At 44.8% G+C, this 20,360-nt stretch overlaps 1 protein-coding gene across 1 annotated transcript in view; it reads right to left on the minus strand.

Annotated features, from left to right (window-relative positions):
- The window catches only part of LOC142210566 (carotenoid-cleaving dioxygenase, mitochondrial-like), a 41,873-nt gene that overhangs the window by 9,146 nt on the left and 12,367 nt on the right, over positions 1 to 20,360 (minus strand). Inside the window, exons 4-9 of the mRNA XM_075279824.1 lie at positions 8,073 to 8,188; positions 5,575 to 5,677; positions 4,290 to 4,451; positions 3,921 to 4,081; positions 2,680 to 2,847; positions 1,535 to 1,672 (exon numbers count right to left, since the gene is read on the minus strand). Coding sequence (XP_075135925.1) covers positions 1,535 to 1,672; positions 2,680 to 2,847; positions 3,921 to 4,081; positions 4,290 to 4,451; positions 5,575 to 5,677; positions 8,073 to 8,188 — 848 coding nt within the window. The remainder of the gene's footprint in view (positions 1 to 1,534; positions 1,673 to 2,679; positions 2,848 to 3,920; positions 4,082 to 4,289; positions 4,452 to 5,574; positions 5,678 to 8,072; positions 8,189 to 20,360) is intronic.

Here is a 20,360-nt window from a genome sequence, read left to right on the forward strand (position 1 = left end):
CTATTAGAGCGATGTAAAAGAGGGAAATATCTGCAGATGTTTCCTTCACTATGTGTAATATCTACAGATGTTTCCTTCACTATGTGTAATATCTGCAGATGTGTCCATCCCCTATCTGTAGTATCTGCAGATGTGTCCATCCCTTATCTGTAATATCTACCGATGTGTCCATCCCCTATCTGTAGTATGTAAAACTTGTGTCCATCCCATATCTGTACTATCTGCAGATGTGTCCATCCCTTATCTGTACTATCTGTAGATGTGTCCATCCCTTATCTGTACTATCCCTTGTGTCCATCCCTTATTGTAATATCTACAAATGTGTCCATCTCATATCTGTAATATCAACAAATATATATCCTTTAACTTCCCCTCTAATTTATCATTAAATCAATTCAATACAGTACTGTGACATGCAAAACCCTGTAAAGGCTCACAACATCACCACTCTGGATGCCATACTTAGAAACATATAGCTTATCATTATAATTATAGACTTTGACAAAATCATGTCTTGAAAAGCTGGTCACCTAGATGGTTAAGATGTAGAATTCTCACCCAATTTGTGCGCATATGTGAACCTAGCCTAAGAAAGCGAAGCTGTACAGAAGAGGGAGAGAGGAACAGCCAGAACCAATGTTGTGACACAAGTTGTGTCTCAGATTACCTGGGACTAGAGATGAGCGAGTAGTATTCGATCGAGTAGGTATTCGATCGAATACTACGGTATTCGAAATACTCGTACTCGATCGAGTACCACTCGCTATTCGAATGGAAAAGTTCGATGCAGAACCAGCATTGATTGGCCGAATGCTATATAGTCGGCCAATCAACGCTGGTTCTTCTCCTACCTTTAGAAGTCTTCTCCGTGCAGTGTCCCTGCGGCGTCTTCCGGCTCTTCAGTCACTCTGCCAGGCATCGGGCCTGGGCAGAGCCGACTGCGCATGCCCGCTTGTAGTGCAGGCATGCGCAGTCGGCTCTGCCCAGGCCCGATGCCTGGCAGAGTAAATGAAGAGCCGGAAGACGTCGCGGGAACGCTGCACAGAGAAGACTGCTCGGAGGATCCAGCCCGACCCTCACTCGTGGACTTGGTAAGTATAATTTGATTGAACGTTGCCTACCCCTGAAACGAGCATTTTCCCCCCATAGACTATAATAGGGTTCGATATTCGATTCGAGTAGTATTATTGAGAGGCTACTCAAAACGAATATCGAACCTCGAACATTTTACTGTTCACTCATCTTTATGCATTCTTGAAAGGTGCTGAGAAAAATAGACAGTTCCTTGAAGTACTAACATGCTGATCATAACATGCACTATGAACTATGTAGTGCTATGCCACGTTCTCTCCAATGTTTCAGTTTTTGTAGTGGAGCCCCCAATACCATTGATCCTGTGAGTTTATACAATGACAATGGAGATCTCCCATTTGTTAGTGTGCATTTACCCAAGAACTAGCTTGTTGTCCTGACTTTTCAAACTTGTCATACAATCCCTTTGTTAAACTACCACAATTTGTAGAAGCAAAAGTACCTTCCCATCAGCTCTTCTCTCAACTGTGGCTGCAGAATAGCGGAGAGGGTTGATATTTATGCCATATGGAGTTTTGGAGTTTGTAGTCAGAGGAAGTACAAACCGGAGCGGAAGAGCCCTTACAGAAGAATTGTAGGTCTATTAAAATGAAGAAATACATTGTTAATAATATCACATGTAAGAAGAATCATTGTTTCAATTGTAAATTGCCATGAAAAGTATTCATTTAGCATTTGTATTAGGATAATTAAAATAACTTGTCTTATGACATCAACTCTGTTAAACCCCATAAATCTATATGTTGTGTCACCTGGGTGAAATATATTAAACCAGCAACATAGATAAGTCAGTCTCACCTTAATGTACTAAATTTTCTCTTCTGGAATTTTGCCCCTCCATTGTAGAGATATTCATTAATTTCACAATATGCAAATGGACAGTTTGTAGCCCCAAGAGTGGGTTCATTGCTCAAAACTACTATGCCGTACGCTGCTCTAATACACCCTCTCTCCACCCCCACCCCCCCTTCTTTGATTGACAAGGCCAGGAAACTATGCTGAAATCTCACCTGGCCCTGTGCTCTCACGATCATGCCACCTGGACAAGAGAAGGGGCAAGTAGAGTGTTGGCAGGCGCTGATGTTCAGAATTCCTCAGCCTCATGTGACTACTGAAACCAATCAACAGCCTCAGCAGTCGCTGCAAGGAATTGGTGACTTATGTCAGTGATGTCACCAGTTCTTCTCCAATAACTGGTGAGGTCACTGACTGGTCTCTGTGGTCACATAAGGACTTCCAGCATTGATGTACCGGCACAAGACTGAATGGATACTGGTGACCAACAACAGAGCACCAGGGAGACAGTATGCTTTTGTTATTGTACACCACCTCCGGTCTCTACATGTATTTCTCCAATTCCTGGACAACCCCTTTAAATTTCATGACAATATTTTGATGTCAGATTATTTCAAAATGATAACACAGGTGATAAACAGAAAAGGCTTCATTATTGTTTGCCCCCTGCTACTGTATTTTTACAGGATATAACCCCTAATATTGCACATTTATTTGTCCCCTTCTATCGCCTTATGTCAGTGTTTTCTGATCAGTTGAATCATCAAGGTATTGTGTTCAGTAATACATTACCTCATTCAAAGCTCTCCCAGATTTGTGTAGATTTTGCAACTCATAGAGCTTAAAAACATCTCCATTATCCTGACAAAAGAGGTCAAGTACAATGCAGTCCTCATCTTCATAGGCATTGACTTGATGAAACGTGGCAGTGGCTTTGGTATGGAATGTCACAGAATGTATCTAGATCAGAGAAGAGTAACAGAACATGATGATAAGGAAAGTTTAACCCCTTCCTGCCCATTAGGTTGCGTTGGTCTGAAAGTGAAACATAACATTTAGGGCATTTATTAGATCTCCTAATAATCTGCCAGAATATCTTATACAGTAGATGCCATAACATACAACAAAATGGTCTGTCTTTATCAGAGTTCTAGGAAAATGGATGTACTGTATATGATTAGAGTATTATGTTACAACTTTATTATCAAGTCCACAATTAAAACTTTACAGGGCACCAAACCAGAACACTTTAAAGCGCACCTCCAGTTAGAAACTATCTTTCATAACAGAAAGTGTATGTGAATATAAAAAACTTTGTAATATATTTTATTAAGGAGATCTGTTACCTTCTCCACTTGTTAAACTGTTTGATTACATAGAACTATAGCCGTATCCTGCTTACCCACAGAACTCTATGGAGTGGGGGGGGGGGGATGAGGAGGATGTTAATTGATTTATTTTCTCTCTAGCATAGCAGTATTAAGAGAGCGTAAGGAGACTCGAATGACGGAGAGCCCATCAGTTGCAACAGCGGTTACCCATGGACACCTGTGGACCACTAGACTATAATGTGGTCCTTTGGGAGTTCATCTGGTTTCTGTTTTTTATACTGAAACCGGTGGAGAGAAAAGTCGTTCCCGCTGATTTTTGGCAGATTCTGCAGCGGAGTCTCATGTGAACCTAGCCTAAGAGTGCAGCAGCCATAATGAGGCTGCTAGCAACAGAAACACTGATAGGACACCATGTATGAAGGCTTATACATCCAGAGAACACGCTGCCCAGTAAGACCCTGCATATATTTCAACTTTTCTTGAAAATTCAGGTCCTCTTTAATTATTTCCCTTCTGTTCCTAGTAGGGTATCAGTAGGTAATATGACCTTTATGTTGTCACTGTGGCCACCAGATGTATTTATTACTGTATGTATTACTTTTGTAAAGTGGCCAAAAACAATGACAGCTTTGACCAGGCGATATGTTTAGCCTGTGACAGATTCATCTACCTATCTATACATAAAATATGGAATAGACTTACGTTCCCTGTGTGTTTATTTGCCACATGGAAAACAGTGTCATATCTAGGATCCCAATATAAGCAGTTGGATATTGGTGTCCCTGTTATATTGCTTGTAATAATTTTCAACACATTAATCTTGACAGGTTGTTCAGTAAACACAATATAGTTTTCTGTCATTCCTAGGGAGAGGGGACAGAAGAAAGAATACAAGTGGCTAGTGGGTGATACACCTGGATCAATATGTATACTAAGAACCTCATGTTCAGTATTGTAGAATTTGCTGAGAAGCAGTAGATCGATGTATAAGATTGGGATGTGCGGCCATGTCTTTATCTTTTTTTTGAATACTTGCATTGTTCTTTACAGTTGCATTGGTAAAGCACTTACCAAAACTATGAAAATATGAGGGATTCCAATTGTCACTTGCTGGTATAGAACAGATAACCTGAGCACCGTTCAGTGTATCATCATCATCATCATCATCATCATCATCATCATCATCATCCTCTGGATCTGGGGCAGGAATCTTAATAATATTGTACAATATACCTGTGATTGTAAAAAGTAAATAGTTATTTTATGAAACTGTGTGTAGCATAGTGTTTTTCTACAAGTGAAATTGATAGAGGGTTTATATATTTTTATTGATTTCTCTTATATAGCGCCAACATGATGGGCAGCACTTGACAGTTGTTGTCATCACTTAGTGTCCCCAACAGGGCTCAAAGTATGCTTTGAAGTTTAGAAAAAAACTGAAGCAATCACAAACTCCATGCGGATGTTAGGTATCGCTGTTTTTGTCAATATGCAAATGAGCTTTTTGGAACAATGAGCCCTTGTTGCTCCAAAAAGCTCATTTGAATGTTGACATAAAATGTGATATCTCACCAACGTAGTCAGCGATTCACAAGAGGACAACTTTGTTTCATTCAGATGACCCTAACCTATCTATCTGTGGAGTTGGGTTGATATACGGGGTTGTAGTGACACTCCCTCTAAGTAAGTGAGGCAAGGGGGGAAATTTCTGAAATCATAATAAAAAGTCTCCCTATTTGTGAACTTTGACCTATTGATGGGGTCAAATTGAAATATTAAAGTGTATATATTCACTAGGTGACTGGAGAGACTGGTTAAAGTGTCCATTTGGGTCATCAATGCAAGAACAATGGAGGTTATAATAAAGGATCTGGTTTTTACCCTCTTATAAGCTTATGTGTGTAAGAAGTGATGCATAGAAGGAAGAGGAAGAAAGAATACAGTAAATCAGGGCCACACGGTGGCTCAGTGATTAGCACTGCAGCCTTACAGCGCTGGAGTCCTAGTGTTCAAATCCTGCCAAGGGCAAAAAACCATCTGCAAGGAGTTTGTATGTTCTCCCCAGATGAAATTCATCTTTTTTTTTTCACTGACAGTTAAAAACTGATGTAAAATGGATGACACTCAGACCATCAAAAACAGAATGGAATAAGTGCAAAACGAATTAAAAAAGACATGTACGTTTATTTTTAACAGCTATTAGATCCATCCAAAAAGTCACTGTTGTGTGTATAATGTCTAAGAAGATCTCATAACTCATACAGAATAAATGGAATGTGCAATGTTTTTTGTGCTTTCCTTATTGATATTTGATATATATTTCACAGTTGTTAATGCAGCCTATGGACTCTCTTACCTTGTTTCCCATAGGAACTGCCCATATTGTACACTGTCCCATCAGGGTCATAATGAGGATGAGCCGTTGCCCCATTCACAGCGATATATTTACGCCAGTCGACCTGCAAAGAGATGTTATCCAGTTTTATCTTTTTCTAAAAACTTGAAAGAGAATGTAACAACAAATTTGGCTCCTTCACTATAAAAAAAATGCTAGCGGTTTTTTATACATTTTTCTTAAACCATGGATATTCTGTCATCTTTAAAAGGTTTACTCTCCCAAGGAATAGAAGGCAGAACTTGAGCTGTGCCCCAACATGTTCTAGGTCCTCAAAGATGGGATATTGTCTCCATCCATAGCAAGGAAGACAAGCTGAAACCTTGTGTTAGGGTGCTTTCACACATTGTAACGCTCCGCTCATTCTGACATGTAAACACGTGTCAGAGTGACCGCTGTAAAACAGAATCCCATTGACTTCAATGTGTGCGTCTTACGCCTGCTACACATTGAAGTCAATGGGAGGCTTTTTAACCCATTGATTTCAAAGTGTAGCGTGCGTAAGACGGCACCCATTAAAGTCAATGGGATTCTGTTTTACAGCGGTCACTCTGACACGTGTTTATGTGTCAGAATGAGCGGAGGGTTATTCCGTGTGAAAGCAGCCTAACAGGGTGAATGTCTGGTGCTTCTGGGCCTGCGCTGACAAGAAATCCTCAGATGAACAGCTTCCTTTGTAGACTGCAGGATGTCAGTATTTTTTTACTATAAATACTTCTTATGCATCCCTGTGCACGGAAATATAAAAAAGTTCTGGATGTCAGAATTAGGCAACATTTCTAAAAAAAAAAAAATTTTTTGCAAAGTTTTAGATCTTTATTAAGGGGTTAAAATGTAAATATATAAATTTGGTAAACTCAGAATCGTACTGAAACATACAGTATAATACAGGTGACATGTTGTTTTGACTACAGAGTGAATGCCGTAAAAACGAAGCTTGTAAGAGAGTTGTACAAATGCACTTTTTTCTCTAATTCCACCCCATTCTGAATATTTTTTCCAGCTTCCCAGTACATTTTACAGAATAATAAATGGTACTATTATGAAGAACAATTTGTTCCACAAACATTAAGCCCACATATGGCTATGTCAAAAATAAAAAAAGTTATGGGGTTTGGAAGGTGGGGAGTCAAAAATGAAAATCAAAAGAGGTCACTGGTGGAAAGGGGTTTAAGGGTTTTTCTCATCTCAGGATTTCAGCTGCCATCCTCTCTCCTCTCCCCTCCACTACCTGGTTTTCAGTTTATTCAGCTGGTGCTTGTTGTAAATGGCACAGATATCACTTGCACACACAGATAACAGAAGCACAGCTCAAGAAACTTTACAAGCACATTCGGGCTCGAAAGCTGTATATAGAGAGAGGGAAAGACAACAATATGTGTGGTCAGGAGAGGAGATTTAGTCATCATTCTGACCTGAGCACAGGTCTATAACCTAGACAACCAGCTGGTAACACTGAGGGGTGAGGTTTAGCTGTATCTTGAAAACAGAGCAAGATGGATAAAGCAATGTATTGAGTAAAACAATTCATTTAGTTTAAGCTACAAATCTGAACATGATCCTTGACATTGAAATATCCCTTTAAGATGGTTTCCTTATTTTCTGTATTTTGCTACTAACATCTCTTAGTAGGAAATGAACAATTGGCTGTGTACAACTTTGGATTTCACATTTTGGAATAGTAAAAAACACAGACTATTTGTACTCCAATTTGGGTGCAGTCACTTTCTCTTTGCGCATTGTTTGGTTTCGACCTGTATTCTTGTACATTGTGACTGATTATACTTACACCCTACAATTTGGAATGATCCTTCAGTGTGTTACAGATGTTTTCTTAAATTCTGGACAGTGATATTAAAGGGTATTTCAGAATTGAAAAATATTGATGCATTTCAGCCTGAGCCTAGTTGCTTTGTTTTGCTGCGGTTTTTGCGTCAAACCTAGGAGTGGCTACAAAAGTAATGGGAAACCATTTATACTCCTCTCTTCTGCTCAACTCACTCCTTACGCTAGGTTCACACTAGCGTTCGGGTCTCCATTCTGTGGTTTCCGTCTTCTGCATGCAGAAGATGGAAACCTGTCAGACCGGGTCTGGCTGTGAGCGGCGGTGAGCGTTTTATGCTCTCCGCCGCGAATCCGGTTTTTTAAAATCGGACACAGAGTCCTGCATGTCCGACTCAGTGTCCGGTTTAAAAAAAACTGTTTTGTGGCGGAGAGCATAAAACGCTCATCGGCGCTCACGGCCAGACATCTTTCAAACCCATTCAAATGAATAGGTTTGAAAGAGTCCTGCAGGTTTCCGTCTCCTGCTTCTGTTTTGTGCAGGTAACGGAAATCTGCAGAACGGAGTGCCGTGCGCAGATGTGAACGAGCCCTGACTTTGGCTCAAAAAACCACAACAAAAAAAGCCTCATCCTTAAATATGCAACAACAAATATGGTAGAAGAACGACAGATCACCTTTTGTGCTGTTTCTAATGTTGCTAGATCCACCTTGCGGATCAGGTTTGTCTCTGTGCTGACGTAAAAATCCTTCTTATATTTCATAAAGTTAATATTCCCATTGTCAGTTAGTTCTAAAATAAAAAAATAATTAATCCATTATACAATAAACTATTTTTACATACAAATCCGAATATATAAAGCGAAGCTTCAGTTATAAACAACTTTTCATAAATAAATAGTACATTGAAAGGAGTATTCCCACGTGGCATACTCACCAGTCTTCACTGCTGTAAAATCTTCTTTCTTCCTGGTTTCTTACATCATTTGGTGGGCGGGGTTTCACATGCAACCTGCCATTTAGCTCCGCCCCAAATTAGCGTGTAGCTCCGCCCACCCATATTGGACTATGAAGTACAGGCAGCGGCAACTCCATTCTGTGTTACATACAGAGACTGCCTGTCTCTGCCATAATGAACACAATTGTATTAGCTAGCCTGATAACTGGGAGAACAGAAGAAATGAAAGCAGCTCCTCTCCCCTATCTGAGATCAGGAAGCTAGGTCACGTGGTGTAGACACAGGAATAGCTAGAAACACAGGCTGGCTCCCATGCACTTAGCCCCTCCTCCCTCCCTCCTGAGAGCAGCAGATACATCACTTGTCTTTTGAGCACATAAGTCAAGGGCTGTGTCAACAATGAATTGAATAAAGTAAGATAGCGGACAAACAAAGCGGTTTTGCTGAAGCAATGTATTTAGGAAAAGTCTTAAATGCACATTAACAAGCAGTATGGATAGGATCCTTGTGATGGGACAACCCCTTTAAATATACAAAATTTGTAATATATCTTATTAAGGAGTTCTGTTTCCTTCTTCACTTATTATGCTGATCTCCTGCTCCTTATCTTCAATGTGACTACTTGTTCACAGAAGATTTATCTCTGTATTCTGTCTCACACATAAAGCTCTGGCTGGTTAATTGATTTATTCCTTCATTCTGTGCACTGGTAGCCTCTTATCTACAAGCTTAGTAGTTTTAAAAAGGTCAGAGTAGCAGAGTGTAGCAGCAGCAATTATTTCAATGTCTTTTCTAGCAGAATCTTCTCCACTCCTCCCCTTTACATAGACTAAGGGCCCCTTCACACGGCGTATACGCTCACTGCTTTGGAGCGTGTAAACGTTCCGTAGCAGCGGCGTCTAAAAGCAGATCGCATTGTTTTCTATGGGAGCCGGCAGACGCGCGCTCGCCATAGAAATGAATGGGCTGCTTTTTCCATTCATTTCTATGGGGAGCGCGCGTCTGCCGGCTCCCATAGAAAACAATGGGAACTGCTTTAGACGCCGCTGCTACGGAACGTTTACACGCTCCAAAGCAGTGAGCGTATACGCCGTGTGAAGGGGCCCTAATATGTAGAAAATATCTACTGAAAAGTGGAGAAGAAAACATATTTCTTTAATAAGATATATTACAAAGTTTCATATACTTACCTATACTATTCATTTATGAAAACTTGTATATAACTGGAGGTGCACTTTAAGCATTGCTCCTTGAATACATTAATGTTTTGCAGAAGTAAATGAATTAGAATTAGCTTATGCCAGTCACTTGTCACACCCTTGTCTCAGCATGCTGCCATGTTTAAGAGAAGAAGTATTGAGAGTCTAATTCTATAGTATATCACTTTCCCAAATCAATGTCAGATATACAAAAAAATCTTTCCCTGTGTTATTGGTTTATGAATAGAGATGAGCGAACAGTGTTCTATCGAACACATGTTCGATCGGATATCAGGGTGTTCGCCATGTTCGAATCGAATCGAACACCACGTGGTAAAGTGCGCCAAAATTCGATTCCCCTCCCACCTTCCCTGGCGCCTTTTTTGCACCAATAACAGCGCAGGGGAGGTGGGACAGGAACTACGACACTGGGGGCATTGAAAAAAATTGGAAAAAGTCATTGGCTGCCGAAATCAGGTGACCTCCATTTTAGACGAATAGTGGATTTCAAATCCGGGTCATATGAGAATGTGAACTTTGTGACTATGAGACAGGGATAGCTGTACAGGCAGGGATAGCTAGGGATAACCTTTATTTAGGGGGGAATGTTATTAAAAATAACTTTTTGGGGCTCTATCGGGTGTTTAATTGTGATTTTTGTGAGATAAACTTTTTCCCATAGGGATGCATTGGCCAGCGCTGATTGGCCGAATTCCGTACTCTGGCCAATCAGTGCTGGCCAATGCATTCTATTAGCTTGATGAAGCAGAGTGTGCACAAGGGTTCAAGCGCACCCTCGGCTCTGATGTAGCAGAGCCGAGGCTGCACAAGGGTTCAAGCGCACCCTCGGCTCTGATGTAGGAGAGCCGAGGGTGCACTTGAACCCTTGTGCACCCTCAGCTCTGCTACATCAGAGCCGAGGGTGCGCTTGAACCCTTGTGCACACTCTGCTTCATCAAGCTAATAGAATGCATTGGCCAGCGCTGATTGGCCAATGTATTCTATTAGCCTGATGAAGTAGAGCTGAATGTGTGTGCTAAGCACACACATTCAGCTCTACTTCATCGGGCTAATAGAATGCATTGGCCAGCGCTGATTGGCCAGAGTACGGAACTCGACCAATCAGCGCTGGCTCTGCTGGAGGAGGCGGAGTCTAAGATCGCTCCACACCAGTCTCCATTCAGGTCCGACCTTAGACTCCGCCTCCTCCGGCAGAGCCAGCGCTGATTGGCCGAAGGCTGGCCAATGCATTCCTATGCGAATGCAGAGACTTAGCAGTGCTGAGTCAGTTTTGCTCAACTACACATCTGATGCACACTCGGCACTGCTACATCAGATGTAGCAATCTGATGTAGCAGAGCCGAGGGTGCACTAGAACCCCTGTGCAAACTCAGTTCACGCTAATAGAATGCATTGGCCAGCGCTGATTGGCCAATGCATTCTATTAGCCCGATGAAGTAGAGCTGAATGTGTGTGCTAAGCACACACATTCAGCACTGCTTCATCAAGCCAATACAATGCATTAGCCAGTGCTGATTGGCCAGAGTACGGAATTCGGCCAATCAGCGCTGGCTCTGCTGGAGGAGGCGGAGTCTAAGGTCGCTCCACACCAGTCTCCATTCAGGTCCGACCTTAGACTCCGCCTCCTCCGGCAGAGCCAGCGCTGATTGGCCGAAGGCTGGCCAATGCATTCCTATGCGAATGCATACTTAGCAGTGCTGAGTCAGTTTTGCTCAACTACACATCTGATGCACACTCGGCACTGCTACATCAGATGTAGCAATCTGATGTAGCAGAGCCGAGGGTGCACTAGAACCCCTGTGCAAACTCAGTTCACGCTAATAGAATGCATTGGCCAGCGCTGATTGGCCAATGCATTCTATTAGCCCGATGAAGTAGAGCTGAATGTGTGTGCTAAGCACACACATTCAGCACTGCTTCATCAAGCCAATACAATGCATTAGCCAGTGCTGATTGGCCAGAGTACGGAATTCGGCCAATCAGCGCTGGCTCTGCTGGAGGAGGCGGAGTCTAAGGTCGGACCTGAATGGAGACTGGTGTGGAGCGATCTTAGACTCCGCCTCCTCCAGCAGAGCCAGCGCTGATTGGTCGAGTTCCGTACTCTGGCCAATCAGCGCTGGCCAATGCATTCTATTAGCCCGATGAAGTAGAGCTGAATGTGTGTGCTTAGCACACACATTCAGCTCTACTTCATCAGGCTAATAGAATACATTGGCCAATCAGCGCTGGCCAATGCATTCTATTAGCTTGATGAAGCAGAGTGTGCACAAGGGTTCAAGCGCACCCTCGGCTCTGATGTAGCAGAGCTGAGGGTGCACAAGGGTTCAAGTGCACCCTCGGCTCTCCTACATCAGAGCCGAGGGTGCGCTTGAACCCTTGTGCACACTCTGCTTCATCAAGCTAATAGAATGCATTGGCCAGCACTGATTGGCCAGAGTACGGAATTCGGCCAATCAGCGCTGGCCAATGCATTCTATTAGCCCGATGAAGTAGAGCTGAATGTGTGTGCTAAGCACACACATTCAGCACTGCTTCATCACGCCAATACAATGCATTAGCCAGTGCTGATTGGCCAGAGTACGGAATTCGGCCAATCAGCGCTGGCTCTGCTGGAGGAGGCGGAGTCTAAGATCGCTCCACACCAGTCTCCATTCAGGTCCGACCTTAGACTCCGCCTCCTCCAGCAGAGCCAGCGCTGATTGGTCGAGTTCCGTACTCTGGCCAATCAGCGCTGGCCAATGCATTCTATTAGCCCGATGAAGTAGAGCTGAATGTGTGTGCTTAGCACACACATTCAGCTCTACTTCATCGGGCTAATAGAATGCATTGGCCAGCGCTGATTGGCCGAATTCCGTACTCTGGCCAATCAGCACTGGCTAATGCATTGTATTGGCTTGATGAAGCAGTGCTGAATGTGTGTGCTTAGCACACACATTCAGCTCTACTTCATCGGGCTAATAGAATGCATTGGCCAATCAGCGCTGGCCAATGCATTCTATTAGCGTGAACTGAGTTTGCACAGGGGTTCTAGTGCACCCTCGGCTCTGCTACATCAGATTGCTACATCTGATGTAGCAGTGCCGAGTGTGCATCAGATGTGTAGTTGAGCAAAACTGACTCAGCACTGCTAAGTCTGCATTCGCATAGGAATGCATTGGCCAGCCTTCGGCCAATCAGCGCTGGCTCTGCCGGAGGAGGCGGAGTCTAAGGTCGGACCTGAATGGAGACTGGTGTGGAGCGACCTTAGACTCCGCCTCCTCCAGCAGAGCCAGCGCTGATTGGCCGAATTCCGTACTCTGGCCAATCAGCACTGGCTAATGCATTGTATTGGCTTGATGAAGCAGTGCTGAATGTGTGTGCTTAGCACACACATTCAGCTCTACTTCATCGGGCTAATAGAATGCATTGGCCAGCGCTGATTGGCCGAATTCCGTACTCTGGCCAATCAGCACTGGCTAATGCATTGTATTGGCTTGATGAAGCAGTGCTGAATGTGTGTGCTTAGCACACACATTCAGCTCTACTTCATCGGGCTAATAGAATGCATTGGCCAATCAGCGCTGGCCAATGCATTCTATTAGCGTGAACTGAGTTTGCACAGGGGTTCTAGTGCACCCTCGGCTCTGCTACATCAGATTGCTACATCTGATGTAGCAGTGCCGAGTGTGCATCAGATGTGTAGTTGAGCAAAACTGACTCAGCACTGCTAAGTCTGCATTCGCATAGGAATGCATTGGCCAGCCTTCGGCCAATCAGCGCTGGCTCTGCCGGAGGAGGCGGAGTCTAAGGTCGGACCTGAATGGAGACTGGTGTGGAGCTATCTTAGACTCCGCCTCCTCCAGCAGAGCCAGCGCTGATTGGTCGAGTTCCGTACTCTGGCCAATCAGCACTGGCCAATGCATTTCTATGGGGAAAAGTTAGCTTGCGAAAATCGCAAACTGACAGGGATTTCCATGAAATAAAGTGACTTTTATGCCCCCAGACATGCTTCCCCTGCTGTCCCAGTGTCATTCCAGGGTGTTGGTATCATTTCCTGGGGTGTCATAGTGGACTTGGTGACCCTCCAGACACGAATTTGGGTTTCCCCCTTAACGAGTTTATGTTCCCCATAGACTATAATGGGGTTCGAAACCCATTCGAACACTCGAACAGTGAGCGGCTGTTCGAATCGAATTTCGAACCTCGAACATTTTAGTGTTCGCTCATCTCTATTTATGAACAGTTAGTTGGCTCATCCACCCTCCTTGGTGTTGTGTCCTGCTGACATTCAACTTGGGTATTTGCTATTGCTAAAGAGACTTTTATGTGTCTGCCCAGTTGCTTGGCTCATCCAAGCATTCCTTCACTTGAGCCAAAGTCATAGCTGCTGTAGATCTGATTTTGTGACACATGGGATGCCAAAAGAGGTGCTAAATTTATTAATGCAGTATATGTGGCAGAGTATTTCTGACATATGTAATTCCTTTCTGGTGTATACTTTTAGAGCTTCTATCACTCAAATGGAATAATATTTTTATGCCAGTTTGGCTAATAAGATATCTGACTTGTCCCTAACATAGAATACAAAATAAAGTTTACTTTGAATGTCCTTACTTATTCCTGTGACTGTAAGGGCCCCTTCACACGGCATAAGCGCTTGGCTCATTCTGAGCCGTACACGCGAGCGCTTCTAAACACTTCCCATTCACTTCAATGGGAGCACTCGTAAAGCCGGCTTTACGCGCACTCCCATTGAAGTGAATGGGAAGTGTTTAGAAGCGCTCGCGTGTACGGATCAGAATGAGCCGAGCGCTTACGCCGTGTGAAGGGGCCCTAAGTTCTATTCTTAAACGGGTTGTCCAGGCAAAAATGGACAACGAATTTAATGTTTAAATCAGCTGGGAGCAGTGAAAAAAATAAAAATATTCATACTCACCTTTCCAGGATGTTCTAGTGTCTCCCAGCGTGGTCCGTTCTTCTTGATCCAGTGATGACATGTGGCGGAAATCCTTATCAGCAAACTCAGCAAAGGGCATGACATGTCACTACCTGTGACATTACGGGTCTCTTCCTGAGACCCGTGAGAAGATGCTGGAGCAGAAGTAACGGAACGTGCTGGGAGGACAATGGAGCATCGGTCACAGGTAAGTATGATAAAAGTGAAGAGCTCTTAATGGGTGGGAAAGGATGGATGGAGATTAGCTTCAATTGGACAAGAGTAATAGGGGCCACACGGTGGCTCAGTGGTTAGCATTGCAGCGCTGGAGTCCTGGTGTTCAAATCCCGCCATGGGCAAAAAACCATCTGCAAGGAGTTTGTATGTTCTCCCCGTGTTTGCATGGATTTCCATCCCATATTCCAAAAAAAGACATACAGATAGGGAAAAATGTACATTGTGAGCTCTCTGTGGGGCTCACAATCTACATAAAAAAAAATAAAAAAAAAGAGTAATATGCGAGATCCCTGTCCTGGCTAGTAGCCCAGAACCTATCTGGGAGGGGTCGGGGCTGGGAGGAGGAGGGTGAGAAGAGGACCGTGTCCTGTCTTTCCATGCAGACCATACTGTATTTTCAAAAACCATGTGACCTGTTGGACCAGCTGATTAATTCCTTGAATCTCATGATCTGGTTGACTTTGTCTATCCAGACCTGTGTGGGAGGTGTAATGTTTTGCAGCCTAAATAAAGGGATTACCGCCTTGGCTATTTCAATAGGGTGGGTGACTAAATTTGACTGGAGTGTTGCAAATTGAATCTTGGGTACAAGAGGAGTACCCATTCTGAGGACAGGGTGACATTGTCCTCAAGCCTAGGCCTCAGATAGGTCTGGACCTGAACCCAGAACGGTTTAACCAACTCGCATGACCACCAAATGTGAGACATGCTCCAAACCTCTTTTTGGTATCGCCAGCATAATCCCAGAGAGGCTAAGCCATGTGTATGGAGCGATTTGGGGTCCTGTACCAGCAAGATAAAATTTTATAGTGGGATTTGTTCATCCTGACACATGTAGAGAAGCCATGCAAGGCTCTAAGGACACATTTCACATCTTCAAGGGATAGTTATATTTTGAGTTCATTTTCCTATGAGTGTATGTAGTGCGGGTTACTGTCCATTGGAGAAAGATGAATCGTGTCTTTTGGAGTTTGCGATTTTGCGTGGGGAGGGAAGCTGGCAGGAGAAAAGTCTCTCAAATTCTGTGAGTGGTGTATCTACCGGACCTAGTGACTGGATCTCTAGAATGGTCTTCTTGAAATGTTCGTGTTGGAGGAACGTGAGTGTGGTCTCAGGTAGTTTAGAGTGCCCTCATGGAGCAGGTTTCTGAGTCTGAGTGCCTTAAGTTTGGACCACAGATTACAATTCGGAAAGGTCGAGGGAGTCTTGACCATGGGCAAAAGGTCTGATGGTAGGATCAGTGATGGGGGAGGAGAGAAAGTCTGGCCATGGTCAAGCCATAGCTCGCAAACCCCTCTCAGAAGGGGGTCCAAGCCACGTTTGGACAGCTGCTGTTTGGAGGGTAGCCACAAGTGTTGTTGAAGATACAAACCGTGGTATGCCTCTGCCAGCGCTTCTACTATGGGGTATTTCAGGGGAGCTGTCAGGGAAAGCCATCTACACAGCTGAATAGCTTTGTAGTAAGCTGAAATGTCTGGTAAAGCATGTCTTCTCTAGTTATCGTCAGGAGATTATGTGCCAGTCTTGGGTGTTTAGCCTTTCAGATTAATAAGGAGAGGATTCTACGAATAGACCTAAAGAAAGCGGGGGAGATAAATAGGGAGCATTTGCAGTGCATATGTGATTTTAGGAACTACATAGGTTTGCAGTAGGTTTTGACTCCAATACCATGAGAGGTAAGGGTAGTCATAGGATTTTAGGAGCTCCTTCAGCTCTTGTGGAAGGGGGTGGAAATTCAGTGAGTAGACAAAGTCTATAGCACTTGGTAGTTTTACGCCAAGGTAAGTTATGTAGTCCATTTTCCAGATATAGGAGGATGCCGCCTTTAGCTCCACAGATTGGTTAGGCGGGATTATTATATTTAGGAGCTCAGATTTAGACTCATTAACTTTATAGTTTGAGAGGGTTCCGTAGTGTGTTAATAGGGACTGTAAAGCTGGCAAGCCTGTTCCTGGGTTCATAACCAAAAATAGTACATCGTATGCGAATGCGACAGACTGTAGTGTGTGGGAACCCGAAAAACACAATCCACTTAAAAAGTGGTTACCCGGGGAAACCCGCAACTTTTCTCTCTGCATTTTTCAAGCAAAATGGGGGATGGAATCTTCAAATGGTCAATGAAGGTGTGGACCCAGCCTTAGCCTGCTGACTTGACTCTAAGCGTCATGATTCTAATCTGTAATGTGACTGTTCAGTATAACATCATAAAAAATTGTATCTTGGAGGTTACTATTAGAGATGAGCGAACAGTGTTCTATCGAACACATGTTCGATCGGATATCAGGGTGTTCGCCATGTTCGAATCGAATCGAACACCACGTGGTAAAGTGCACCAAAATTCGATTCCCCTCCCACCTTCCCTGGCGCCTTTTTTGCACCAATAACAGCGCAGGGGAGGTGGGACAGGAACTACGACACCGGGGGCATTGAAAAAAATTGGAAAAAGTCATTGGCTGCCGAAAACAGGTGACCTCCATTTTAGACGAATAGTGGATTTCAAATCCGGGTCATATGAGAATGTGAACTTTGTGACTATGAGACAGGGATAGCTGTACAGGCAGGGATAGCTAGGGATAACCTTTATTTAGGGGGGAATGTTATTAAAAATAACTTTTTGGGGCTCTATCGGGTGTGTAATTGTGATTTTTGTGAGATAAACTTTTTCCCATAGGGATGCATTGGCCAGCGCTGATTGGCCGAATTCCGTACTCTGGCCAATCAGTGCTGGCCAATGCATTCTATTAGCTTGATGAAGCAGAGTGTGCACAAGGGTTCAAGCGCACCCTCGGCTCTGATGTAGCAGAGCCGAGGCTGCACAAGGGTTCAAGCGCACCCTCGGCTCTGATGTAGGAGAGCCGAGGGTGCACTTGAACCCTTGTGCACCCTCAGCTCTGCTACATCAGAGCCGAGGGTGCGCTTGAACCCTTGTGCACACTCTGCTTCATCAAGCTAATAGAATGCATTGGCCAGCGCTGATTGGCCAATGTATTCTATTAGCCTGATGAAGTACAGCTGAATGTGTGTGCTAAGCACACACATTCAGCTCTACTTCATCGGGCTAATAGAATGCATTGGCCAGCGCTGATTGGCCAGAGTACGGAACTCGACCAATCAGCGCTGGCTCTGCTGGAGGAGGCGGAGTCTAAGATCGCTCCACACCAGTCTCCATTCAGGTCCGACCTTAGACTCTGCCTCCTCCGGCAGAGCCAGCGCTGATTGGCCGAAGGCTGGCCAATGCATTCCTATGCGAATGCAGAGACTTAGCAGTGCTGAGTCAGTTTTGCTCACCTACACATCTGATGCACACTCGGCACTGCTACATCAGATGTAGCAATCTGATGTAGCAGAGCCGAGGGTGCACTAGAACCCCTGTGCAAACTCAGTTCACGCTAATAGAATGCATTGGCCAGCGCTGATTGGCCAATGCATTCTATTAGCCCGATGAAGTAGAGCTGAATGTGTGTGCTAAGCACACACATTCAGCACTGCTTCATCACGCCAATACAATGCATTAGCCAGTGCTGATTGGCCAGAGTACGGAATTCGGCCAATCAGCGCTGGCCAATGCATTCTATTAGCCCGATGAAGTAGAGCTGAATGTGTGTGCTAAGCACACACATTCAGCACTGCTTCATCACGCCAATACAATGCATTAGCCAGTGCTGATTGGCCAGAGTACGGAATTCGGCCAATCAGCGCTGGCTCTGCTGGAGGAGGCGGAGTCTAAGGTCGGACCTGAATGGAGACTGGTGTGGAGCGATCTTAGACTCCGCCTCCTCCAGCAGAGCCAGCGCTGATTGGTCGAGTTCCGTACTCTGGCCAATCAGCGCTGGCCAATGCATTCTATTAGCCCGATGAAGTAGAGCTGAATGTGTGTGCTAAGCACACACATTCAGCACTGCTTCATCACGCCAATACAATGTATTAGCCAGTGCTGATTGGCCAGAGTACAGAATTCGGCCAATCAGCGCTGGCTCTGCTGGAGGAGGCGGAGTCTAAGATCGCTCCACACCAGTCTCCATTCAGGTCCGACCTTAGACTCCGCCTCCTCCGGCAGAGCCAGCGCTGATTGGCCGAAGGCTGGCCAATGCATTCCTATGCGAATGCAGAGACTTAGCAGTGCTGAGTCAGTTTTGCTCAACTACACATCTGATGCACACTCGGCACTGCTACATCAGATGTAGCAATCTGATGTAGCAGAGCCGAGGGTGCACTAGAACCCCTGTGCAAACTCAGTTCACGCTAATAGAATGCATTGGCCAGCGCTGATTGGCCAATGCATTCTATTAGCCCGATGAAGTAGAGCTGAATGTGTGTGCTAAGCACACACATTCAGCACTGCTTCATCACGCCAATACAATGCATTAGCCAGTGCTGATTGGCCAGAGTACGGAATTCGGCCAATCAGCGCTGGCCAATGCATTCTATTAGCCCGATGAAGTAGAGCTGAATGTGTGTGCTAAGCACACACATTCAGCACTGCTTCATCACGCCAATACAATGCATTAGCCAGTGCTGATTGGCCAGAGTACGGAATTCGGCCAATCAGCGCTGGCTCTGCTGGAGGAGGCGGAGTCTAAGGTCGGACCTGAATGGAGACTGGTGTGGAGCGATCTTAGACTCCGCCTCCTCCAGCAGAGCCAGCGCTGATTGGTCGAGTTCCGTACTCTGGCCAATCAGCGCTGGCCAATGCATTCTATTAGCCCGATGAAGTAGAGCTGAATGTGTGTGCTAAGCACACACATTCAGCACTGCTTCATCACGCCAATACAATGCATTAGCCAGTGCTGATTGGCCAGAGTACAGAATTCGGCCAATCAGCGCTGGCTCTGCTGGAGGAGGCGGAGTCTAAGATCGCTCCACACCAGTCTCCATTCAGGTCCGACCTTAGACTCCGCCTCCTCCAGCAGAGCCAGCGCTGATTGGCCGAATTCCGTACTCTGGCCAATCAGCACTGGCTAATGCATTGTATTGGCGTGATGAAGCAGTGCTGAATGTGTGTGCTTAGCACACACATTCAGCTCTACTTCATCGGGCTAATAGAATGCATTGGCCAGCGCTGATTGGCCGAATTCCGTACTCTGGCCAATCAGCACTGGCTAATGCATTGTATTGGCGTGATGAAGCAGTGCTGAATGAGTGTGCTTAGCACACACATTCAGCTCTACTTCATCGGGCTAATAGAATGCATTGGCCAATCAGCGCTGGCCAATGCATTCTATTAGCGTGAACTGAGTTTGCACAGGGGTTCTAGTGCACCCTCGGCTCTGCTACATCAGATTGCTACATCTGATGTAGCAGTGCCGAGTGTGCATCAGATGTGTAGTTGAGCAAAACTGACTCAGCACTGCTAAGTCTGCATTCGCATAGGAATGCATTGGCCAGCCTTCGGCCAATCAGCGCTGGCTCTGCCGGAGGAGGCGGAGTCTAAGGTCGGACCTGAATGGAGACTGGTGTGGAGCGATCTTAGACTCCGCCTCCTCCAGCAGAGCCAGCGCTGATTGGTCGAGTTCCGTACTCTGGCCAATCAGCACTGGCCAATGCATTTCTATGGGGAAAAGTTAGCTTGCGAAAATCGCAAACTGACAGGGATTTCCATGAAATAAAGTGACTTTTATGCCCCCAGACATGCTTC

The sequence above is a fragment of the Leptodactylus fuscus genome, chromosome 6, assembly GCF_031893055.1.
Source record: "Leptodactylus fuscus isolate aLepFus1 chromosome 6, aLepFus1.hap2, whole genome shotgun sequence".
Taxonomy (NCBI): Eukaryota; Metazoa; Chordata; class Amphibia; order Anura; family Leptodactylidae; genus Leptodactylus; species Leptodactylus fuscus.